General features: G+C 43.5%; 1 protein-coding gene across 5 annotated transcripts in view; it reads right to left on the minus strand.

The window, feature by feature from the left end:
• Positions 1–11,405: 11,405 nt before the first annotated feature.
• LOC139263395 (TOG array regulator of axonemal microtubules protein 1) overlaps positions 11,406–26,897 on the minus strand; it is a 175,165-nt gene continuing 159,673 nt past the window's right edge. For all 5 annotated transcript variants that reach the window (XM_070879430.1, XM_070879427.1, XM_070879425.1 and 2 more), the window contains 2 exons: positions 21,429–21,515; positions 11,406–12,626 (listed from right to left, as the gene is read on the minus strand). In XM_070879430.1, the coding sequence (XP_070735531.1) occupies positions 12,373–12,626; positions 21,429–21,515 (341 nt within the window). In that variant the 3' untranslated portion in view covers positions 11,406–12,372. The remainder of the gene's footprint in view (positions 12,627–21,428; positions 21,516–26,897) is intronic.

The following is a 26,897-nucleotide window of genomic DNA, read 5'->3' on the forward strand; positions in this document are numbered from 1 at the left end:
CTTGTTCCCCATTATGAATTCCCCTGATTCTGACTGCAAAGGACCTACATTAGTCTTCGCTAATCTTTTTCTCTTCACATATCTATAGAAGCTTTTGCAGTCAGTTTTTATGTTCCCTGCAAGCTTACTCTCATACTCTATTTCCCCCCTCCTAATTAAACCCTTAGTCCTCTGCTGAATTCTAAATTTCTCCCAGTCCTCAGGTTTGCTGCTTTTTCTGGCCAATTTATATGCCTCTTGGATTTAACACTTTCCCTAATTTCCCTTGTTAGCCACAGTTGAGCCACCTTCCCTTTTTTATTCTTACGCCAGACAGGGATGTACAATTGTTTGTAGTTCACCCATGTGATATTTAAATATCTGCCATTGCCTATCCACCATCAACCCTTTAAGTATTATTCTCCAGACTATCCTAGCCAATTCACGTCTCATACCATCAAAGTTTCCTTTCTTTAAGTTCAGGACCCTAGTCTCTGAATTAACTGTGTCACTCTCCATCTTTATGAAGAATTCTACCATATTATGATCACTCTTCCCCAAGGGGCCCCGCATGACCAGATTGCTAATTAATCCTCTCTCGTTACACAAGACCCAGTTCAGGATGGCCTGCTCTCTAGTTGGTTCCTCGACATACTGATCTAGAAAACCATCCCTTATATACTCCAGGAAATCCTCCTTCACCGTATTGCTACCAGTTTGGTTAGCCCAATCAATATGCAGATTAAAGTCACCCATGATAATTGCTGTACCTTTATTTCATGCATCCCTAAATTCCTGTTTGATACCATCCTCATCCTCCCTACTACAGTTTGGTGGTCTGTACACAACTCCCATTAACGTTTTCTGCCCTTTGGTGTTTCACAGTTCTACCCATATAGAAGGTCACTGTTACTTTAGCCTCCCTGTGTGTAGTCTCATCTGTGTTAGGAACACAATAACTGGCGATGAGGATATGAATCCAATGCAAAGATGCAGCAAGCTGTGGGCATCCTGGAGAAGTTCTTGGAGGGTGAGGACTGGGAAGCCTATGTCGAATGGCTAGACCAGTACTTTGTAGCCAACGAGCTGGACAGAGAAGGAAGCGCTGCAAAAAGAAGAGCGTCCTCCTCATGGTCTGCGGGGCACCGACCTACAGCCTCATGAAGAATCTTCTGGCTCCGGTGAAACCCACAGATAAGTCATATGAGGACTGTGTACACTGGTTCGGGAGCATCTTAATCCAAGGAGAGCATGCTGATGGCGAAGTATCGGTTCTACACGTGCTACACGTGCCAGCGATTTGAAGGTCAGGAAGTGGCGAGCTATGTCGCCGAGCTAAGGCGACTTGCAGGACAATGTGAGTTTGATGGCTACCTGGAGCAAATGCTCAGAGATTTTTTTGTACTGGGCATTGGCCACGAGACCATCCTACGAAAACATTTGACTGCAGAGACACCGACCCTCAGTAAGACCATTGCGATAGCACAGGCGTTAATGTCCACCAGTGATAACACCAGACAAATCTCTCAGCACACAGGTGCTGGCAATGTTCAGAAATTAACTGGAACTGTATTTGCAAGCAGAAATGTACAGGGCAGAAACCACGAGTCTGTAACTGCCAGCAGGCCTCAGGTGACCCAGATGACTCAGAGTCCGCAACAAAGGATGAATGCAAGGCAATTCACATCTTGTTGGCGTTGTGGAGGCTTCCATTCAGCCTATTCATGCTGCTTCAAAGGGTATGTTTGCAAGAGCTGTGGAACAATGGGGCACCTCCAATGAGCTTGCAGACGAGCTGCAAGCTCTGCAAAACCTGCTAACCACCACGTGGCAGAGGAAGATCGATCCATGGTGGATCAAAGCAATTTCGAGCCTCAGAGAGAGGAGGCAGATGCTGAAGTACATGGGGTGTACACATTTTCGACGAAATGTCCACCTATAATGCTAAATGTAAAATTGAATGACTTACCCGTAGCCATGGAACTGGACACTGGCGCTAGCCAATCCATCATGAGTAAAAAGATGTTTGAGAGACTGCGGTGCAACAAGGCATTCAGACCAGCCCTGAGCCCCATCCACACAAAACTGAGAACGTACACCAAAGAGATCACCACTGTCCTGGGCAGCGCCATGGTCAAGGTCACCTACGAGGGCACGGTGCACGAACTGCTACTCTGGATTGTCCCGGGCGATGGCCCCACACTGCTTGGAAGGAGCTGGCTGGGCAAAATCCGCTGGAACTGGGATGACATCTGAGCGCTCTCACATGTCGATGAGGCCTCATGTACCCAGGTTCTGAACAAATTTCCTTCCCTTTTTGAGCCAGGCATTGGAAACTTTTCCGGGGTGAAGGTGCGGATCCCCTTGGTCCCAGAGGCACGACCCATTCACCACAAGGCGCGAGCGGTACCTCATATGATGAGGGAGAGAGTGGAAATCGAGTTGCACAGGCTGCAATGCGAGGACATCATCTCCCCAGTGGAATTCAGCGAGTGGGCCAGCCCGATTGTTCCAGTACTCAAAAGTGATGGCACGATCAGGATTTGCGGTGATTATAAAGTAACTATTAATCGTTTCTTGCTACAGGATCAATATCCACTACCTAAGGCAGACGACCTATTTGTGACACTGGCAGGAGGCAAGACGTTCACCAAGCTTGACCTGACTTCGGCCTACATGACGCAGGAGCTGGAGGAGTCTTCGAAAGACCTCACCTGCATCAACACGCACAAGGGATTGTTCATCTACAACAGATGCCCGTTTGGAATTCGGTCGGGTGCAGCGATCTTCTAGAGAAACATGGAGAGCCGACTCAAGTCGGTACCACGCACGGTGGTTTTTCAGGACGACATATTGGTCACGGGTTGGGACACCGTCGAGCACCTACAAAACCTGGAGGAGGTCCTCCAGCGACTGGATCGCGTAGGGCTGCGGCTGAAGAGATCGAAATGCGTCTTCATGGCAACAGAAGTGGAGTTTTTGGGGAGAAAGATCGCGGCGGACGGCATTTGGCCCACAGACGCCAAAACAGAGGCTATCAGGAATGCGCCCAGGCCACAGAATGTCATGGAGCTGTTGTCGTTCCTGGGACTCCTCAACTATTTTGCTAACTTCCTACCGGGGTTAAGCACCCTCTTAGAGCCCTTACATGTGTTATTGCGTAAAGGTGAGAACTGGGTATGGGGAAAAAAACCAAGTAATTGCTTTTGAGAAAGCCAGAGACATTTTATGCTCCAACAAGCTGCTTGTATTGTATAACCCGTGTAAAAGGCTTGTGCTAGCAGGTGATGCGTCGTCGTACAGAGTTGAGTGTGTATTACAACAAGTTAACGTTGCGGGGAAGTTGCAACCTGTTGCCAATGCCTCCAGGAGCTTGTCTAAGACCGAGACGACCTACAGCATGATTGAGAAAGAGACATTATATTCTCGTGTGTGTTCGGGGTAAAGAAAATGCATCAGTACCTGTTTGGCTTCAAACCGATCACAAGCCCCTCATATCCCTGTTCGCTGAAAACAAGGGGATAAATACTAATGCCTCAGCCCGCATTCATAGGTGGGCACACGCGCTATCAGCGTATAACTATATCATCCGCCACAGGCCAGGCACCGAGAACTGTGCGGTGCTCTCAGTCGGCTACCATTGCCCACCACGGGGGTGGAAATGGCACAGCCTGCAAACATAGAAACATAGAAAATAGGTGCAGGAGTAGGCCATTCGGCCCTTCGAGCCTGCACCGCCATTCAATAAGATCATGGCTGTTCATTCCCTCAGTACCCTTTTCTTGGTTGCTCCCCATACCCCTTGATCCCCTTAGACGTAAGAGCCATATCTAACTCCCTCTTGGATATATCCAATGAACTGGCATCAACAACTCTCTGCGGCAGGGAATTCCACAGGTTAACAACTCTCTGAGTGAAGATGTTTCTCCTCATCTCAGTCCTAAATGGCCTACCCCTTATCCTAAGACTATGTCCCCGGGTTCTGGACTTCCCCAACATCGGGAACATTCTTCCCGCATCTAACCTGTCCAGTCCCGTCAGAACCTTATAAGTTTCTATGAGATCCCCACTCATCCTTCTAAACTCCAGTGAATAAAGGCCCAGTTGATCCAGTCTCACCTTATATGACAGTCCAGCCATCCCTGGAATTAGTCTGGTGAACCTTCGCTGCACTCCCTCAATAGCAAGAACGTCCTTCCTCAGATTAGGAGACCAAAACTGAACACAATATTCCAGATGAGGCCTCACCAAGGCCCTGTAAGACTTCCCTGCTCCTATACTCAAATCCCCTAGCTATGAAGGCCAACATACCACTTGCCTTCTTCACCTGCCTGCCCACCTTCAAATGACTGATGAACCATGACACCCAGGTCTCGTTGCACCTCCCCTTTTCCTAATCTGCCGCCATTCAGATAATATTCTGCCTTCGTGTTTTTGCCCCCAAAATGGATAACCTCACATTTATCCACATTATCCACATTATACTGCAACTGCCATGCATTTGCCCACTCACCTAACCTGTCCAAGTCACCCTGAAGCCTCTTAGCGTCCACCTCACAGCTCACACCGCCACCCAGTTTAGTGTGATCTGCAAACTTGGGAGATATCACACTGAATTCCTTCATCCAAATCGTTAATGTATATTGTAAAGAGCTGGCGTCCCAGCACTGAGCCCTGTGGCACTCCACTAGTCACTGCCTGCCATTCTGAAAAGGACCCGTTTATCCCGACTCTCTGCTTCCTGTCTGCCAACCAGTTCTCTATCGACTTCAGTACATTACCCCCAATACCATGTGCTTTGACTTTGCATACCAATCACTTGTGCGGGACCTTGTCAAAAGTCTTTTGAAAGTCCAAATACACCACATCTACTGGTTCTCCCTTGTCCATTCTGCTAGTTACATCCTCAAAAAATTCCAGAAGATTCGTCAAGCATGATTTCCCTTTCATAAATCCATGCTGACTTGGACCGATCCTGTCACTGCTTTTCAAATGCACTGCTATTTCATCCTTAACGATTGATTCCAACATTTTCCCCACCACTGATGTCAGGCTAACCGGTCTATAATTACCATTTTCTCTCTCCTTCCCTTTTTAAAAAGTGGTGTTACATTAGCTACCCTCCAGTCCATAGGAACTGATTCAGAGTCGATAGACTGTTGGAAAATGATCACCAATGCATCCACTATTTCTAGGGCCACTTCCTTAAGAGTCTGCATCCCAGAGTAATCAGACCCCGGGGATTTATCAGTCTTCAATCCCATCAATTTCCCGCCTAATAAGGATATCCTTCAGTTTCTCCTTCTCACTAGACCCACTGTCCCCTAATACATTCGGAAGGTTATTCATGTCTTCCTTTGTGAAGACAGAACCGAAGTATTTGTTCAATTGGTCTGCCATTTCTTTGTTCCCCATTATAAATTCACCTGAATCCGACTGCAAGGGACCTACATTTGTCTTCACTCATCTTTTTCTCTTCACATATTTATAGAAGCTTTGGCAGTCAGTTTTTATGTTCCCTGCAAGCATCCTCTCGTACTCTATTTTCCCCCTCTTAATTAAACCCTTAGCCCTCCTCTGTTGAATTCTAAATTTCTCCCAGTCCTCAGGTTTGTTGCTTTTTCTAGCCAATTTATATGCCTCTTCCTTGGCTTTAAAACTATCCTTAAGAGAGTTGTTGATGCCAGTTCATTGGATATATTCAAGAGGGAGTTAGATATGGCCCTTACGGCTAAGGGGATCAAAGGGTATGGAGAGAAAGCGGGAAAGGGGTACTGAGGGAATGATCAGCTATGATCTTATTGAATGGCGGTGCAGGCTCGAAGGGCCGAATGACCGACTCCTGCACTTATTTTCTATGTTTCTATGAAAGCGATAGCCAGATCCCACATGTGGTGGCTCGGTATCGACTCTGACTTAAGAGTCCTGTGTACGGCAATGCAGCGTCTGTGCTCAGTTGAGCAACGCGCCCAGAGAGGCACCACTAAGTTTGTGGTCCTGGCCCTCCAGACCATGGTCAAGGATCCATGTCGACTATGTGGGCTCGTTTCTCCGTAAAATGTTCCTGGTGGTGGTGGATGCTTTTTCAAAATGGATTGAATGTGAAATAATGTCGGGAAGCACCGCCACCACCACCATTGAAAGCCTGAGGGCCATGTTTGCCACCCACGGCCTGCCTGACATACTGGTCAGTGACAACAGGCCATGTTTCACCTGTGCCGAATTTAAAGAATTCATGACCCACAATGGGATCAAACAGGTCACCTCAGCCCCGTTTAAACCAGCCTCCAATGGGCAGGCAGTGCGGGCAGTATAAACAATCAAGCAGCGCCTTAAACGAGTCACAGAAGGCTCACTCCAAACCCGCCTGTCCCGAGTACTGCTCAGCTACCGCACGAGACCCCACTCACTCACAGGGGTGCCCCCGGCTGAGCTACTCATGAAACTAGACTCTCGCTGGTTCACCCCAACCTGCATGATCAGGTAGAGAGCAGGCGGCAGCAACAAAATGTAAACGATAGTCATGCCACTGTGTCAAGGGAAATTGATCTGAATGACCCTGTGTATGTGCTAAACTATGGACATGGTCCCAAGTGGATTGCGGGCACGGTGATAGCTAAAGAAGGGAGTTGGGTGTTTGTCGTCAAACTAGACAATGGACAAATTTGCTGAAAGCACCTGGACCAAACGAGGCTGCGGTTCACAGACTGCCCTGAACAACCCACAGCAGACACCACCTTTTTTGAGCCCACAACACACACCCAAAGGATCAACGATCAGGACCAGGAAATTGAACCCATCACGCCCAACAACCCAGCAAGGCCAGGCTCACCCAGCAGCCCTGCGAGGGCACAGCCAACACACCAGAACAGACATTTGTACCGAGGCAGTCCACCAGGGAAAGAAAGGCTCCCGACCGCCTCACCTTGTAAATAGTTTTTACTTTGACTTTGGGGGGGGGGGGGAGCGATGTTGTGTATCTGTAAAACATGCACTCCCATGTTCCGCCAGCAGGGAGTGCATCCCCTGAAGTTCCAAGGGATCCTAGCATCCCTTGGGAGCATTATATATAAGCCGGCCCCCAAGGCCTGTTCCTCACTGTGGAGTGTCTTAATAAAGACTGACGTCACTGTTACTTTAACCTCCCTGTGTGCAGTTTCATCCGTGTTAGGAACACAATACTAATTAACTCACTTACAAATTACATGCGCAGAATGGGGATTTTTAAGATAATCCAGAAAAATCAAGTTGCTCAAAAAAAAACAGAGCAACTCCTGGGCAAATTTGGGCCCATTATTTCCACTATTTGGGCAGAAGACTTGACCAGTTGTACTTACCTATGCATTGCAACTCACAATGTATGCAGTTTGTGTTGTGTGCATCCCTGTGAAAACAAGAGGGAGGGAATGACATAGGAACTATTTAGTACATGGAAATACATACAAAACGGAAACAGACCATTAGGACAAACCTGTTGTGCCCTTGTTTACCATCAATGCGAGCAATAGTTCTAATTACATTTATCCATCCTGTTTCCATATCCCTTCAACCCCTTTTTCCTTCATTCCTGATACTAGACCACAGCTGAAGGAGACCAGACTTAATGGGCCAGAATAATCCGTCATACCGCCTATTAAATGGACAGCAAGTTCAGGATTTTAACGCATGCTCACTGATGGAAAAATCCTAATTGCTGACGCAGAGTTAAGTTAATTGCCCATCAACTGCCCAGCAATTACGTATGAAAATTTTACAGCTGATACAAACAGGTGCAGGGTCTGTTTGTACAACAAAAAAACACAAAAAAAAGGGTCTTGAAAATGTCTGGTGTGTCCCCCAGATCGGGGGGACACGATTGAATGTTTTAGTTTCCTCCCAAAAAGAGTTCTGTTTGTACAACGTAAGGGGATACTCTTGACAAATCTAAGTAATTTTAAAAGCTGTATGAGACTAGAAATAGAAGCATTATAGGATTTTGTCTATGAAAAGTTTTTTATCCATGAAAAATTCGGAGGAATGGGTTGCTACATTAAGGGTTTTGTTTTTGCATCTATGTGGAGCATAAGCTTAAAAGTAAATCTGCACTGAAAGTATAAATCTTTATGCACATTAAATCCCAGAGGCTCTAGTAATGAGGGTTTGTTTTTTTTCCTTTCCGTAGATCATAAATGAATGAATCCTTCTGTTTGCTTATTGGAGCACAAGGCCCACATGATCCCAGGTATGCTTCCGCACACGGTGCGTCCTGGGATCCGTGGGTCACTACCCTGCCCTCTACTACATAGCATCAAACAGCAAGTTCACGAAGGAGTGTCCCCATCAGGTAAGTGCACATTCAGTTTGGATGCCCGCGGCATAATCTTTAATTACCCCATCGACTGCAAAATCCAGGCCAATGTTTTCTTCGTCCCTTCATGCCCTTGTAGGGAAGATTGCCCAAAGTGATCGTCTCCAAAGGAGTTAAGGGCTTGTAATTTTGGAGTACTTCTCAAGTTTGTATCTACTCTCTTGCACAAGGTGCCACCTTGCATTGCAAGGAGAGTAGTCTTCACATTGTAAGTTGAAGGAGCATATTCACAGTGAGTCATGTGCCAAAGCTGCAACCCATCCTAATGTCATTAAATGATCATGCATCATTCAAACATTGTTATGCATACTGGAACCATGTGCACGCTAAATGGTACCACATGATAGGCTTATCATGGCAGCTTCCTTAAGGTGTGCCATCTTCATCCTGACTGCCATCTCCAAACAGCTATTCTTCCCTCCTGTCTTCTGGGAAGGTACTCTGGAGTAGCAAACAGAGCAACCTTTCTTACACAGCAGCACCTTTGCTTTGCTAGGCATCAAGCAGAGTTTTCAAGAACTGTGTTATCAATAGTCCAGATTGCATTTCCTGTTTCCACATTTATTTTGCTAGCCACTGGTTTATGGCAGCCTTTTGTTTGCTACAAAGAGCTTTTGTTAAGGCTGCAATAACACAATTTTTGCCCTCATATACAATTATTTAACTTTAAATGACACTTAAAATTTTCCCAACATCCTTTAAAAGATACTAACTTGAGCACCCAGTACTAGGCCTTCTATGGACTGCGTACATTTAAACATACTACATACACCCAATCATGGGAAATGCTGTTAGTAGCATTAGTGCAAAGTGCTGTGTGTAAACCTGCGACATTTCAGTCCTGTTATTTCAGGACCAGAAAATTTTTGCTAAGGTGTCTCTGTTGCTGGGATTATATATCTTGACTTTCCTGAAATTGTCGGCACGGGGAACAAAATAACATTTCTTTTGGCCCTCAGAAGAAATGTAAAGAACTCATCAACATCTGGAGATGTGGAGGAAGTCTCACAGATGGTCAAGAACGAGGATTCTACCTTTTTATTTGTGCATCACATTCATAATCCATGAGGATAACGGCCATGTGGAAAAATCTATTGTGACTACAGTACATTATTTTGAATGATTGCAGTGAATTGTAGCTTCCCTGCGCCAGCTTTAATTGTTAATATGGATGCTTACACTTCTACTGATTGGTATTTTTTTTTAAACTGTTTACTATTCTAACTAGATTAACAACTGGCACACTGCACTTATTTTAACAAAATGAAAAACAGCATTAAGAGAGCCGAGAATTCCTCAATTTCAAGCCACATTTGTGGCCAAGTGAAATTATCTCCTTTATTTCTATTTGTATGGTAATTGCTGGTTCAAAACCAATTGGGTTTCTTGTCCATTTTCTGCCCCCTAGTCTCAATAGTTCACTACCCATAATGATAGATTGAAGAGGGCAGGAGATATACATCCATACATATGTCACATATAAGCTCAAGTTGGTAGTCTGACACCTTTTTTTTCTAAACTTGGAAATTAAATCCAAGTAGCATTTGCTCAGGAGAACAGAAAGATTGATGCCCAGCTAGTTTATGGCTTTATTACTACAGAGGTGATTGAGAAAATCTTGGAATTAGTTAAATTTATTTCCCTTAGGAAATTCTTTGCTTGGTGAAGGGTGGGGGTGGGATATGATCTATTTTCAGATCCTTGTAAATACTACTTCTTGAATTGGCCATTTGGCATGCATAAATAGCTTTATATGACTCACTCACTGAATTTCCTTTTTCTGTTACTTCTGCTCACAAATTGTCTATTATATAAAGGAATGTACACTCAGACCTACATCTTAATATTTTGGCAACCAACCATAAGAATACTCCTGGGATCCATCCATGGGTAATGCACACTTGAGGACACTTGTTTAATTTTCATCCTCAAGTTTTGTCACTTAATCTGACGACTCCATTTCCTTTGGCCTTTGAGGTGAAGGTTTTAAGTTTCTGACTTAATTTATGTTGTCCCTAAAAAGAGGGTTTGTTGGACATCTCTTGAATTGTCAGGTTTCTACAATTACTGTCCCAAGGAGAGCCTCATGTTTTATCACAAAGAAGATGGGAACTACCAATCTTTTAAACTTATGTTGATCAAATTGTTGGGATAGTCAATGCTTGAAAAGCAAAAATTTGCAGAGCTAAGGGGAAAGAGCAGGGGAGGGGGACAAATTGGATAGTTCTTTCAAAGAGTCGGCACAGGCATGGTAGGTCGAATGGCCTCCTTCTGTGCTGTATGATTCTATGAGTTTAAAGTAGTGAGTGAACCATTTTGAGTTTGAGTGCAATAAACTAACAAAACATACATTGACCAAGTTGTTGCAGGCCAATATCAGTTGCTCAATTTCTCCCAACAGTTTTTCCAACTATTGGCTCGTGGATCATCATTTTCTTGTTTGTATTTATTGCCAGTTGCTCGGTGTCTCCCCATTACAAGCTTTGTTTCATGCGAGAACAAACTAATCAATATACATCTTCAAATGAACACTTTCGGCTGCCATGAAGATTCCCAGGTTGCTGTTTGATACGGTGGATGCAATCAAGAATTATTCTTGTGATTTTTAAGTTTTATTTTGATTACATTTTTCTGGGAACTTGTAACCTCACTTTGCACTAGAACTGGTCATAGATACCATTATTGAATTTCAGTCTTTGAATATAAATGGCTATGGATTAGTGCAGTGCATTGTAACTACATATTTGGCTGACCTTTATGAATTGTGGAGGAACACTGTTGAAGCTCCACAATTTACAATGCACCTTCTGTTTAGACATTGTGACTATATACCCTTCATTAGAAGTGATTCTAATTGCAATTAGCCTCACCACGGAGAAAATCCTAATTTAATTTGTTGAGTAGCTTTATTACCGACAACAACCATAGACAGGGGTCAGTAAGAGAGTCTTGAGCTCTGCTGAGGCAGATTAATCTTATGCATCAATAGCAGATTGGGGCACAAATTTCAACTGAGATTGATTAATCTACTAATAATAACCAGACTGTAACATTCTCAAAAACACAAGGGAAATACTGCTTTTAAAGAAATAAAATCATTTACTTCCTTTAACCATTTTGTCTAAAATTATGTACCTTTGCCTGTGAAGTGATGAGGGTAGCTGGCATTGTTGCCAACAGTTTACACAAGTACACAAATGGACTTTAGTGTAATTAAGTTTCACCAATTTGTAATTAAAAGCAAGATTTTTTTTTAGTATGCTCACATAAAAATATGGAATATACATTTTTATCAAGAATGCTTTTTTAAGACAACTGTGTATACATTAGAATCTGTAACAAAAATATTTTTTTGTAGGGATCTTGGTCATGCCATGTTACGATACCTATTTTAAACACAATGCAAGGGGTAGAATTTTATGTCAGCTTTCAAACTAATAAAATAATAATTTACAACCAGCAGGGACAAACTAATACTGTACAATACACAATTAGAATGATAAATGCTTTTCATTTTCCACCACGGAGGACATATAAATCCATTGATTCAACTCTGCCTACCAAGATACTCCACCAATTAGTTTCTTTGCTCTCCCGCCCTCCAGTGATATGGAAATGTAGCATTAAATAGAGATTGGTGGGTATATTAGATAACACTATACACCTGATTGCAAATATAGAAACATATATAATTTGATGTGCACTACACCTTTACAATAAATGACATCAATTTCCATACAGTGATATAGTGTTACATGTCTATTAGACTCTACTGTACAGAAGTGCAAAATTAGCTGCAGTGATTTTAATGTAAGTGTTGCTGAAGGTTACTGGATAAACCAGGCTGTTTATCGCAACAATCACAGAATTTAGAATCCAATATCAACTTGGAGCATATATAGTAAGCAAACAGCAGAGATTTGTTCCGTTCCTTAAAAATAAATTCAGTCCGATGTGCGAAAAGTACAGGCACTATGGGAACACATCTGTGTTGTTATCCCTCTTATTTTCACTGAGTAACATCACTGAAGTTGTTCTTTCTGATTTTAGGGAGTTGAGGCTAGCAGATCTTGTAAGGTCTTTGCAATATGTGGTGGCCGGGTTGGGGCTTGATCAATTAAGCTTTGACCCATTGGTTCAAACAGAGCCTTCGCCAGTTTAGCTGCAGCTACACGAATGTTTCCTCCACTACCAGGAAGTGAACCACTGTTCGTCATGTTCTCCAGAAGATGCCACAAAACCGGTAAAACCTTTTGCTCAACAATCTGAGGCTTCCGTGTGTATAGGGCTGGTACCAGATCTGAAATGGAAAAACAAGTAGTAAATCTGCTCTTTTTTTTAATGAAGATGAAAGATCAATATACGAACCCACTATTGCATCCAGTGAGACATTCAGTGTGATTGCTAACCAGAGAAAGTACTAGTGGTTATGGCTAACAACCTAGAGATAGATTGAGGGGTAAATTTGTGAAACTAAATTTTAAAAATCTGGTCATTTTTGGGCTAGTGGCAGAAAGTAACCATGGAAACTGTGGGGTTGTTGTAAAAACTCAACTGGTTCACTGTTATTCAGGGAAAGAAATCTGCCTACATGTGACTCCAATCCTACATTATGTGGTGGACTTTTAATGCCCTCATGGCAACTACGCGATGGGCAATTACTACTGGCTTGCTAGTGTTGTCGATATCATACAAATATTACGACACAAGGAGGCATCGTGTCCGTGCCGGTCCCAGCATAATCCCACTTTCCAGCAGAAGGTCCGTAGCCCTGTGAGTCACGGTTCTTTAAGTGCACATCCAAGTACTTTTTAAATGTGATGAGGATTTCTGCCTCTATCATCTTTTCAGGCAGTGAGTTCCAGACCCCCAGCACCCTCTGGGTGAAATTTCTTTTCCTCATCTCCCCTCTAATCCTTCTACCAACTACTTTAAATGCATGTCCCCTGGTTATTGACCCCTCTGCTAAGGGAAATAGGTTCCTATCCACTCTATCTAGGCCCCTCATAATTTTATACCCCTCAATTAAATCTCCCCTCAGCCTCCTCTGTTCCAAAGAAAACAACCCCAGCCTATCCAATCTTTCCTCATTGCTAAAATTTTCCAATCCTGGCAACATCCTCGTAAATCTCCTCTGTACCCTCTTCTAGTGCAATCACATCTTTCCTGTAATGTGGTGACCAGAACTGTGCGCAGTACTCATGCTGTGGTCTAACTAGTGTTGTTTACAGTTCCTAGCATAACTTTCCTGCTCTTAAATTCCATGCCTCAGCTAATAAAGGAAAGCATATGCCTTTTTAACTACCTTATTTACCTGTCCTGCTACCTTTAAGGATCTGTGGACATACACTCCAAGGTCACTCTATTCCTTCACACCTCTCAGTATCCTTCCATTTATTGTGTATTCTTTGCCTTGTTCCTCCCCAAATGCATTACCTCACACTTCTCCGGGTTGAATTCCATTTTCCACTTTTCTGCCCAATTGACCAGTCCATCGATATCTTCCTGCAGTCTGGAACTTCCCTCCTCACTGTCAACCGCATGGCCAATTTTTGTATCATCTGAAAACTTCTTTATCATGCCCCTACATTCAAAATCATTAATATATACTACTGAGCCCAGGGGAACTCCACTGGAAACAGCCTTCCAGTCACAAAAACACCCGTCAACCATTACCCTTTGCTTCCTGCCACTGAACCAATTTTGGATCCAATTTGCCACTCTCCCTTGGATACCATGGGCTTTTACTTTTTTGATCAGCCTGCCATGTGGGACCATGTCAAAATCCATGTAGACATCAAACGCATTTCCCTCATCGACCCTCCTTGTTACCTCCTCAAAAAATTCAATCAAGTTAGTCAGACACGACCTTCCCTTAACAAATCCATGCTGTCTTTGATTAATTTGTGTCTTTCTAAATGAAGGTTTATACTGTCCCTCAGAATTGATTCCAATAATTTGCCCACCATCGAGGTTAAACTAATTGGCCTGTAATTACTCGGTTTATCCCTTCCTCTCTTTTTAAACAATGGTACAACGTTCGCAGTTCTCTGGCACCACTCCTGTAGCAAGGGAGGATTGGAAAATGATGGTCAGAGCGTCCACAATTTCCTCCCTTGCTTCTTTTAATAGCCTATGATATATGACATCCGGTCCTGGCGATTTATCTACTTTCAAAGATGCTAAATTCCTTAATACTTCCTCTTACTATGCTTATCCCATCCAATATTTCACTCACTTCCTCTTTAACTTCAACAGCAGCAATAACAAATAATAAAAAAGTGAAGCTGTTATCAATCTAATTTTACAATGTCTATAATTCAATTCTGATGATTTCTTCAGGTGACCTTTCCTCTGTTCCAGCAGCAAAGGAACCCTTGCACATCAGAGAGTATTTGATCTTTGCTACACTTTCAATCATATTCCAAACCAGCTCTTAATACAATAGCTGAATGTCTATGCCATACATCCACATTTTGAGGGGGAAGACAAGAACTGATTTTATACTAGTATTCTGTATTTCTGCACATTCAGACTATGTTAATTAACTTACATTATTAGCAGTATAAAGAGCGGGATCATTTTCTGTTTTCAATTTTCGTTTCTCATGAAATTCAATGGAGTCCCTCTACATTATTTGAGAATTTCCCCAGTGCACCAATGTCTATTTGAAAGCAGAGTACCTGTGACTCCATACACTATTACAAAGATGATTTATAATGTTTTGACCTTTATGAAGTTCCCGTACTTGATTAGTTTTAGGATGCAACTGCTGCCAATGAACTGGACATATTCTGTGCATGCATGTTGTTGGTTTGTCACGGGAGTGGATTCATTAAGATTTTATTTTAAATCCGGGATGGGAGCGGATTGGTGAAAAAATCCAGGAAGGGAGCTGGCTGGTGGAAAGCCCGGGAATGGAGCGAGCTGGTGGAAAACCTGGGAAGGGAGCGGGCTGGTGGGAAACCCGGGAAGGGAGCGGGCTTGATAGTAGATCGTTTTTAAAAACACCATGCTTCCGGGTGTTGGAGTGCGCAGTACGCTTCTGCGCAGCTTCCGGTTTGTTGGCAGCAGTCATTCCGTTAGCTTTATTGGTACAGCTTCAGAGGATCTTATAGGACAGAATGAGGCCATTAGGCCATTGTGCCTGTGCTTTGGTAAAGCTATCATTGGAGTTCCTCCCCCCGTCACACTTTCCTGATAAGCCTGGCAATTTTTTTCTTTTTCAAGTATACATTTCCCTTTTGAAAGTTACTATTGAATCTACATCCATCAGCCTTTCAGACAGTGCATTCTAGATCATAACAACTCTCTATCAAAAAAAAGTCTCCTCATCTTTCCTCTGGTTCTTTGGACAATTATCTCAAATCGGTGTCCTTTGATTACCAATCCTGTGGAATGGTTTCTCTTTATTTACTCTACCAAAAACCCCCATAATTTTGAACCCCTCACTTCCCTTAAACTTCTCTGCTCCAAGGACAATTCCCAGCTTCTCTAGTCTCTCTACATAACTGAAGTCCTTCATATCATTCTGCTAATTCTCCTCTGGGCCTCCAAGGCATTGATACCTTCCTATAGCATGGTGTCTAAAATTGGATACAATATTCCAGCTGTGGCCTAATCAGTGATTTATAAAGGTTTAGCATAAATTTCTTGATTTTGTACTCTATGCCTATATTTATAAAGCTATGTATCCCATATTTTTTATCCGGCTTTATCAACGTCCTGCCACCTTCAAAGATTTGTATATGTGAACCCCCAGAGGTCTCTGTTCCTGCATCCCCTTTAAAATGGTACCATTTAGTTTATATCGCCTCTTATTCATCTTCCCATATTTCATACTTTCCTGCATTAAATTTCATCGGCCATTTATTTGCCCATTTCATCGGTCTGTATATATACTCCTGAGTTTTCCCACTATTCTCCTCACTGTTTACTACATTTCCAAGTTTTGTGCCATCAGCAAACTTTGAAATTGTGCCTTCTATACTCAAGTTCAGTTCATCAATATATAATCAAAAAGAGTAGTGATCTTAATACTGGACCCTGAGGGACACCATCCTATACTTCCCTCCTTTCTAATTCTATGTGAAGCTCATATGATTAAAGGAGCATTGCCAGCATGGATACTAGATTGGCTGAGACAGAAAGCAGAGAATAGTATACACTGCTTTCTGTCTCAGCCAATTTTGTATCCATGCTACCACTGCCGATCACATGGTCTTCACATAGAATAAACAGCACAGAAAAAGGCCATTCAGCCCAACTGTTCGATTACTACTTCTAAATTTCTGTCCTTCAGCTGAGCAGTGACTATGGGGCCAAATGAATTCATAGAAACATAGAAAATAGGTGCAGGAGTAGGCCATTCAGCCCTTCGAGCCTGCATTGCCATTCAATAAGATCATGGCTGATCATTCACCTCAGTACCCCTTTTCTGCTTTCTCTCCATACCCCTTGATCCCTTTAGCCATAAGGGCCATATCTGACTCCCTCTTGAATATATCCAATGAACTGGCATCAACAACTCCACAGGTTAACAACTCTGAGTGAAGAAGTTTCTCCTCATCTCAGTCCTAAATGGCTTACCCCTTATCCTTAGACTACATCCCTGGTTCTGGACTTCCCCAACATCGGGAACATTCTTCCCGCATCCAACCTGTCCAGTCCCGTCAGAATTTTATATGTTTCTATGAGATCCCCTCTCATCTGTCTGAACTCCAGTGAATACAAGCCCAGTCGATCCAGTCTCTCCTCATATGTCAGTCCTGCCATCCCGGGAATCAGTCTGGTGAACCTTCGCTGCACTCCCTCAATAGCAAGAACATCCTTCCTTAAATTAGGAGACCAAAAGTGAACAAAATATTCCAGGTGAGGCCTCACCAAGGCCCTGTACGACTGCAGTAAGACCTCCCTGCTCCTATACTCGAATCTCCTAGCTATGAAGGCCAACATACCATTTGCTTTCTTCACCGCCTGCTGTATCTGCATGCCAACTTTCAATGACTGATGTACCATGACACCCAGGTCTCGTTGCACTTCCCCTTTTCCTAATCTGCTGCCATTCAGATAATATTCTGCCTTCGTGTTTTTGCCCCCAAAGTGGATAACCTCACATTTATCCACATTATACTGCATCTGCCACGCGTTTGCCTACTCACCTAACCTGTCCAAGTCACCCTGCAGCCTCTTAGCATCCCCCTCACAGCTCACACCGCCACCCAGTTTAGTGTGATCTGCAAACTTGGGGATATTACACTCAATTCCCTCATCCAAATCATTAATGTATATTGTAAATAGCTGGGGTCCCAGCACTGAGCCCTGCGGCACCCCACTAGTCACTGCCTGCCATTCTGAAAAAGACCCGTTTATCCTGACTCTCTGCTTCCTGTCTGCCAACGAGTTCTCTATCCATGTCAGCACATTACCCCCAATACCATGTGCTTTAATTTTGCATACTAATCTCGTGTGGGACCTTGTCAAAAGTCTTTTCAAAGTCCAAATACACCACATCCACTGGTTCTCCCTTGTCCACTCTACCAGTTACATCCTCAAAAAATTCTAGAAGATTTGTCAAGCAGGATTTCCCTTTCATAAATCCATGCTGACTTGGACCGATCCCATCACGGCTTTCCAAATGTGCTGCTCTTTCATCTTCAGTAATTGATTCCAACATTTTCCCCACTATTGATGTCAGGCTATAATTACCCGTTTTCTCTCTCCCTCCTTTTTTAAAAAGTGGTGTTACATTAGCTACCCTCCAGTCCATTGGAACTGATCCAGAGTCGATAGACTGATTGAAAATGATCACCAATGCATCCACTATTTCTAGGGCCACTTCCTGAAGTACTCTGGGATGTAGACTATCAGGCCCCGGGGATTTATCGGCCTTCAATCCCATCAATTTCCCAAACACAATTTCCCGCCTAATAAGGATTTCCTTCAGTTCCTCCTTCTCACTAGACCCTCGATCCCCTAGTATTTCCGGAATGTTATTTGTGTTTTCCTTCTTGAAGACAGAACCAAAGTATTTGTTTAACTGGTCCACCATTTCTTTGTTCCCCATTATAAATTCACCTGAATCTGACTGCAAGGGACCTACATTTGTTTGCACTAATCTTTTTCTCTTCACATATCTATAGAAGCTTTTGCAGTCAGTTTATGTTCCCAGCAAGCTTCCTCTCGTACTCTATTTCCCCCCTCCTAATTAAACTCTTTGTCCTCCTCTGCTGTATTATAAAATTCTCCCAGTCCCCAGGTTTGCTGCTTTTTCTGGGCAATTTATATGCCTCTTCCTTGGATTTAACACTATCCTTAATTTCCCTTGTTAGCTACGGTTGAGCCACCTTTCCCGTTTTATTTTTACTCCAGACAGGAATGTACAATTGTTGAAGTTCATCCATGTGATCTTTAAATGTTTGCCATTGCCTATCCACCGACAACCCTTTAAGTATCACGCGCCAGTCTATTCTAGCCAATTCACGTCTCATACCATCGAAGTTACCTTTCCTTAAGTTCAGAACCCTAGTCTCTGAATTAACTGTGTCACTCTCCATCTTAATAAAGAATTCTACCATATTATGGTCACTCTTCCCCAAGAGGTCTCGCACAATAAGATTGCTAATTAGTCCCTTCTCATTACACATCACCCAGTCTAGGATGGCCAGCCCTCTAGTTGGTTCCTCGACATATTGGTCTAGAAAACCATCCCTAATACTCTCCAGGAAATCCTCCTTCACCGCATTGCTACCAGTTTGGTTAGCCCAATCAGTATGTAGATTAAAGTTGCCCATGATAACTGCTGTACCTTTATTGCACGCATCTGTAATTTCTTGTTTGATGCTGTCTCCAACCTCACTACTTCTGTTTGGTAGTCTGTACACAACTCCCACTAGCGTTTTCTGCCCTTTGGTATTCCGTAGCTCCACCCATACCGATTCCACATCATCCAAGCTAATGTCCTTCCTTACTATTGCATTAATTTCCTCTTTAACCAGCAACGCCACCCCATCTCCTTTTCCTTTCTGTCTATACTTCCTAAATTCACACTGTTGTTGGTTCTGAACTAGCCTGGCTGCTTTAGGTATCTGCATCATTTTCTGCGACAAGTCACTCTTGACATTGTCTATCCAGCACTTCCTTGGCTTCTTGTTCCTTCTGTATGCAGGGCCACGGCCACAAAAGGTATTCCAGCTGGTTCCACTCTTGAAATGAGCCCATGCCATCTCTTCTTCAATCTTCTGTATAAATCGCATTTCTTGTCCAAGCCATGTTCTTATAGTATTATTTGTGATTCCTTGCATCCTTGACACTCCCAGTATTCCTCTCAACTAGCTCATCTGAACGGTGAAATGTGGACATTGTTTATCTGGGCAACGACTGATCCAACATGAATTGTCTTTCACATCTTCCATAATGCATCCATTAGCAGAGGTCTAGAATTCACCAAGTGTTCAACTACTTCTCCTTGGCTACTCTCACTAAGTTTAGCATGCCTACCGAGGCATGATCCTGGATTGTTGCACTTGGAGCCACTAGCGAGAGCTGGGTGAGTAGTTAGGACCAACTGTTACTAAAGTCACCCAGAAGCCTCTACATAAGCCTCCTGCTGAAACTCTAACTATCTCTTCCCACCTTGCTCCCATATTCCTCTATTCCCTCTCCCTTTTGTATGCATCAAGTCTTCCCTTAAAATTTGTCAATACGATCTGCTTCTACCACTCCACATGGCAGTGAGTTCCATATTATACATTATCACCACTCTCTGTAAAATTCCTCCTAAATTCTTTATTTGATCTATTGTTGGTATCTTATATATATGCACTCTTGTTCTGGATGCATCCACAATTGAATAGTTTCTCCATACCTACATCATCAAATTTCCATATCCTAACAAGACTGTAGATTCTAACTTCTCCTTTTGGAGATGATTTTAAATTAATGTTGTCTAGTTACTGAGGCTCTGACCAGTGTAAATCATTTTTTCCCAATTCCCCTCAACCTTTGTTGTAATAAAAGAGCTCCCATTTCTCTTGTCTCCCTTCATAACTAAAACCTCTCATCCCTGGTATAATTTTAGTGAATCGCTTTTGTATCTTTTCCATAGCTTCAAGATCCTTCCAAGAGTAAGACACCCAAAATTGACCTATCCAATGATTTGTATAGCTTTATCATAATACCTCTGCCTTTGTATTCTATACACCTATTTATAAAACGTAGGATTCCATATGCTTTTTCTTAAACAGCTTTCCCGTCCACTTTTAAAGAATGGTTTATTCAAATACCAAGTCCATTTGCTTCTTCTAAACTTACCATTTAGTGTTCACATTTATCTGTATTAAATTTCATCTAGCATCCATTTGCCCTATCTATTAACCTACGTTTTCCTAAACTCACTCCTAGTTCCCTTCATAGTTAACCATGCTCCTATGTGTGTGTCGTGGCACCTGGTGGACAATACTACTTACATCCTTCAGTCTGAAAAAACACCATTAACCACTAGGTTTTCTGTCCTTTAACTAACTTCCAATACATGCCGCCACACTTCCTTCAATACGGTTTGCCTCTATTTAAAGATACTGCTTTGACATAGTTGACAACACTATCCTTCTCCAGCAAGGAGTTTACATTAAAAAGTGTTTTCACTGCCTGAAAAACAGCTTTTCTGCCCAGCTTTCCAGCTAATCAAAAGCCTCATTCTGAAGACTAAAGCGCTTATATAAATGTAACCTTTGTGTGAAAATTTTCTGGAACAACTGCTATCATAATACAAGCAGCTAATGCAACCGGACAATGCCTGAGCAAGTAAACTGGATTGTGGCACTAAAGAAGAAACTCCTGCTAGTAGGAAATGCTTTCAATGTCTTATACATTTCTGAAAGATATATTTACATTGACTTATAGTGGAAACCAGCTTATAGATTGCAATGAGATATCTAACACATATCTCTACAGCCAACTGTTGAGACCCAGAAATAGCACCTATCCTGTTCATCATAGTGCTAAACTGCATGTCAAATGCTCAATACTAGTTCTGTATTTCTTCTCTAGTGCGGTGCTCCCTTTTACATAATGATAATTGAAGAAGAGAAATACGCCTCACCTGCAAGTCTCTCAGTCATGTCTTGTTTTGCTTTTCCGTTCAAGAACTGAGCCTTGTTGCAGAAATGTTGGAGTAGCAGTAAATTATCTGAGTACAAATTAAAAAAATATATATATTTAAAGGACTTGCATTTATATAGTGCCTTTCACATCTTCAGGATATCCCAAAGTGCATCATAAGAGGCGTACGAAAGCATGGGCCTTACACCAAGCATCGGTAAGGCAAAGGTCCTCCACCAACCTGTCCCCGCCGCACAGCACTGCCCCGGTCATCAAGATCCACGGCGCGGCCCTGGACAACGTGGACTATTTCCCATACCTCGGGAGCCTCTTAACAAGGGCAGACACTGATGCAGAGATTCAACACCGCCTCCAGTGCGCCAGTGCAGCCTTTGGCTGCCTGAGGAAAAGAGTGTTCGAAGACCAGGCCCTTAAATCTGACACCAAGCTCATAGTCTACAGGATGTAGTAATACCCGCCCTACTGTATGGCTCAGAGACATGGACCATGTACAGTAGACACCTCAAGTCGCTGGAGAAATACCACGATGTCTCCGCAAGATCCTACAAATCCCCTGGGAGGGCAGACGCACCAATGTTAACGTCTTCGACCAGACCAACATTCCCAGCATTGAAGCACTGACCATACTTGATCAGCTCCGTTGGGCAGGCCACATTGTTCGCATCTGACACGAGATTCCCAAAGCAAGCGCTCTACTTGGAACTCCTTCACGGCAAACGAGCCAAAGGTGGGCAGAAGAAACGTTTCAAGGACACCCTCAAAGCCTCCTTAATAAAGTGCAGCATCCCCACCGAACCTGGGAGTCCCTGGCCAAAGACCACCCTAAGTGGAAGAAGTGCATCGGGAGGACGCTGAGCACCTCGAGTCTCATCGCCAAGATCATGCAGAAACCAAGTGCAGGCAGCGGAAAGAGCGTGTGGCAAACCAGTCCCACCCCACCATTTCCCTCAATGACTATCTGTCCCACCTGCGACAGGGACTGTGGTTCTCGTATTGGACTGTTCAGCCACCTAAGAACTCATTTTTAGAGTGGAAGCAAGTCTTCCTCGATTCCAAGGGACTGCCTATGATGATGATAGGCAATTAATTTACCTCTGAAGTATAGTCAATTGTTATACAGAACTTCCTTATTCAGAACCACCCCTCATCACCCAGAACCATTCCCAGCCACCGGGTGGTGCATGCACAGAACTCTGACGTGAATAAATTGAAGTCCTTCCTCGCTGCCGATTCCCGTGAACTACCGCCACCCTCACCCCTGCCCCCACCCCCCATGATCTCTCTGTCGCACTACCAGCCCCAAGCCAGCTAGCCCCGATACCCCTTGCTCAGTACCTGTACCATCCAATTTAATGTGACCACCCCTCGTCCGGAAAAATCCCTTATCCAGAACAGGCCAGGTCCCAAGGGTTCTGGATAAGGGAGGTTCAACCTGTATAGGTAAACATGACAACCAATTCACATATAGCAAGGTTCCGCAAACGGAAAATTAATGAATGGCCAAATTAATCTGCTTTTTACTGATGTTTGTTAAGGAAAGAATGTTGGCTGGGACATTAGAACTCACTGCTCTTTTAAATGGTGCTATGGAATGTTTTATGTCCTAAACAGGGAGATGGGGCCTCATCCAAAAGACGGCATTTCTGACAATGCACTCCAGTATTACACTGGAGTGTCAGCCTGGATTAAGTGCTCAGATCCTCAAGATATATTTAGATGATGAATTTTAGAAAAAAATACTAAACCAGCACATTTGTCTTGTATATTTAATCCAGTTAAAAAACAGCTGAAGACATTTTCCTAAGCGATTGTGGTAAAAAAATACTTTGTGAATTTTTATGTTAATCAAGTTGAGGGGTGTTGCTGCTGTAATTTCTGATAACCAGTGTCCGTTCCAAGTATCAAATTAGACCCCAAATATGAGCCTCGGCGCCTCCCCCTTGCCAATGCATTATTTTTTTATTTGTAACACTAGCCACCCTGTGGTTTCCAAGTGAGACTGCTAGTTTTGTACTGTGGACCTAACTCATTTCACACAAGACCCTTACCACCAGACACAAGAAACTTCAATTCATCAACCTAATCTGCATTTGTACCCAGGTCCCAGAGATGAAATGCTAGTGTCTAATCTACTGCACCAAGTACCTGCTTCCCTAATCTTTAAAAATGGGTAAAAGAAGCAAGGCCTCATCTTGCTTATTTATATAGTCGAGCGTAAGGTGTACTTACTTCCTGCTCATAAACCTTACTCCTGCTTATGATTTTGAGTTATGCTTTTTATGTCAACATTTAATACTGAAAATCACTATATAAACATTTATGTTGGGAAAGCTGTATCTAAAGATATAAACATTAACAAACTGTGGCAATCAACTCACTCAAAATGCTTTGATAAAACTTTAATTTACCATTTTTGAGTAAATGAAATTTCCAATGACCAAAATAAGATTATGAAAAAAAACCCTACATATTTTAACATATGATAAATCTCACCCAATGAAATGCTACTTGTGTCTTCCAATACCTTCTTTAAAGTTTTTATTTCAAGGCCTCAGTTCATCACTGGATATTTTTTTTATCTTACAACAGTTAGCGCTTTCAAATAACTTGTACTTTTTGAGCATGTGCAGTTTGCAGAATTATACAAAATACAATCTGTATCAGATGGAATTGAAGGCTAGAATGGTGTATCCAGTGCAAATGACAGTTTCTTTGCAGGTTTCAAAAGATTATAAAAGAAACTGGTGATTTAATTCTCAAAGCCTTGTTTCAGGCAAGCGATGATATTTATTAATAAACTGTTTTCTGTATGAACTGCTCAGACAATCACTTGCAAGAAGCAATACCTGTGATTAAGTAATTAGACTCTTGGTTACTCTACCAGAATACATCAAAACTGGTTTGGTGAGAACGACCAGGAGATCCAGGAGCTAATAAATCGTGAATGCAAGGTGTGCTTGAATTGGAAACATCATCACCATTCGAGGGAAAGAAAACAGATCTACAGACAACTGAAGGCCGAGGTCCAATAAAAAACTCAACCTAAAGAACAGATGGTGGGTGGAAAGAGCGCAGGAGATCCAGCAACTAGCCAACAATCATGACGTGCGTGGATTCTTTAGCGCAGTCAAGACCACCTACGGCCCAAGCACCCAAGAACCTATCCCACTGAGAACTAAGAAAGGAAGTGCTCATCAAGAACAGAGAGGCAGTCAGTGCCCGCTGGAAAGAGCACTTCGAACAACTTCTTAACCAAGACTCTGTCTTTGACTGTGAGTGCATCCGACAGCATGCTACCCGCCACTATCTCGGCACAATCCCAGCCCGGCATGAGGTTGAAAAAGCCATCTGATTGCTGAAAAACAAGGTTTCCGGGAATCCCCGCCGAAGTACTAAAGCATGGTGGAAAAGTACTCTTGGCATGAATCCATGACCTCATTTCGCTTATCTGGAAGGAGGAGAACATGCCAGGGGTTTCAGAGATGCCGAAATCATGACCATCTTCAAGAAAGGAGACAAGTCCGATTGCGGTAATTACAGAGGGGTGTCTCCACTGTCTGCCACAGGGAAAACTATCGCAAGAATCCTCCTCAATCGTCTCCTCCCAGTGGCTGAAGAGCTCCTCCCAGAGTGACAATGCGGATTCCGCCCACCAAGAGGCACAACGGACATAATTGTCACCACGCGACAAATTCAAGAAAAATGTAGGGAGCAGCATCAACCTCTGTACATGGCCTTTTTTGACCTCACAAAGGCCTTCGACTCTGTCAACCGAGAGGGATTATAGACTGTCCTTCTCAAATTTGGCTGTCCTCAAAAATTTGTCACCATCCTTTGTCTGCTTCACCATGACACGCAAGCCATGATACTTACCAACGGATCCACCACAGACTCAATACAAGTGCAGACCAGGGTCAAGCATCATCATCATCATCATCATCATCGGCAGTCCCTCGGAATCGAGGAAGACTTGCTTCCACTCTTAGAATAAGTCCTTAGGTGGCTGAACAGTCCAATACGAGAGCCACAGTCCCTGCCATAGGTGGGACAGACAGCCGTTGAGGGAAGGGAGGGTGGGACAGGTTTGCCACACGTTCTTTCCGCTGCCTGCACTTGTCTTCTGCATGCAGTCGACGATGTGACTCGAGGTGCTCAGCGCCCTCCCGGATACACTTCCTCCACTTAGGGCGGTCTTTGGCCAGGGATGTTGCACTTTATCAGGGAAGCTTTGAGGATGTCCTTGTAACGTTTCCTCTGTCCACCTTTGGCTCGTTTGCCATGAAGGAGTTCAGAGTAGAGTGCTTGCTTTGGGAGTCTCGTGTCTGGCATGCGGACAATGTGGCCTGCCCAGCAGAGCTGATCAAGTGTGGTCAGTGCTTCAATGCTGGGGATGTTGGCCTGGACGAGGACACTAATTTTGGTGTGTCTGTCCTCCCAGGGGATTTATAGGATATTGCGGCATGATACTTACCAACGGATCCACCACAGACTGCAAGTCCGACTGCGGCAACTACAGAGGAATCTCCCTGCTATCAGCCACTGGGAAAGTTATTGCTAAGTCCTCCTTAACTGTCTTCTCCCTGTGACCGAGGGTCAACCAAGGCTGTGTCATTGCACCAACGCTCTTCTCAATCTTTCTCACTGCAATATTTCATCTCACCTTGAACAAGCTCCCTGCCAGAATGGAGCTAATCTACAGGATGAATGGGAAATTGTTCAATCTCCGTTACCTCCATCAAGATTGTTCCAACCTCAGTCACTGAATTACAGTATGCAAACGATGCTTGCGTTTGTGCACACTTGGAGGCTGAACTCCAAACCATCGTTGATTCCTTCATTGAAGTGTACAAGAGACTGGGCCTTACATTAAACATCCGTAAAACAAAGGTTCTCCACCAATTCCCCCCACCCCCCACCACACAGCACTGCCCCCCGATTATGAAGATCCATGACGAGACCTTGGGCAGCATGGCCACTATCCATACCTTGGGAGCCTTCTGTCTCGGAGGGCAAACATAGATGACGAAATCCAACACTGCCTTCAGTGTGCCAGTGCAGCCTTCGGTCGCCTGAGCAAAAGAGTGTTTGAAGACCAAGATCTCAAACACGACATCAAGCTCATGGTCTACAGAGCAAGTGACACCCGCCCTCCTATATGCTTCAGAGACATGGACAATGTACAGTAGGCACCTCAAAGCACTGGAGAAGTACCACCAACGCTGCCTCTGCAAAATCCTGCAAATCCATTGGCAGGATATGTGTACTAACGTCAGTGTTCTTTCTCTGGCCAACATCCCCAGCATCGAGGCATTGATCACGCTCAATGGGGAAGTCCAGAACCAGAGGCGGGAAGTCCAGAACCAGAGGTCACAGTCTAAGGATAAGGGGTAAGCCATTTAGGACCGAGATGCGGAGGAACTTCTTCACCCAGAGAGTGGTGAACCTGTGG

This window comes from Pristiophorus japonicus, chromosome 4 (genome assembly GCF_044704955.1).
Source record: "Pristiophorus japonicus isolate sPriJap1 chromosome 4, sPriJap1.hap1, whole genome shotgun sequence".
Taxonomy (NCBI): Eukaryota; Metazoa; Chordata; class Chondrichthyes; family Pristiophoridae; genus Pristiophorus; species Pristiophorus japonicus.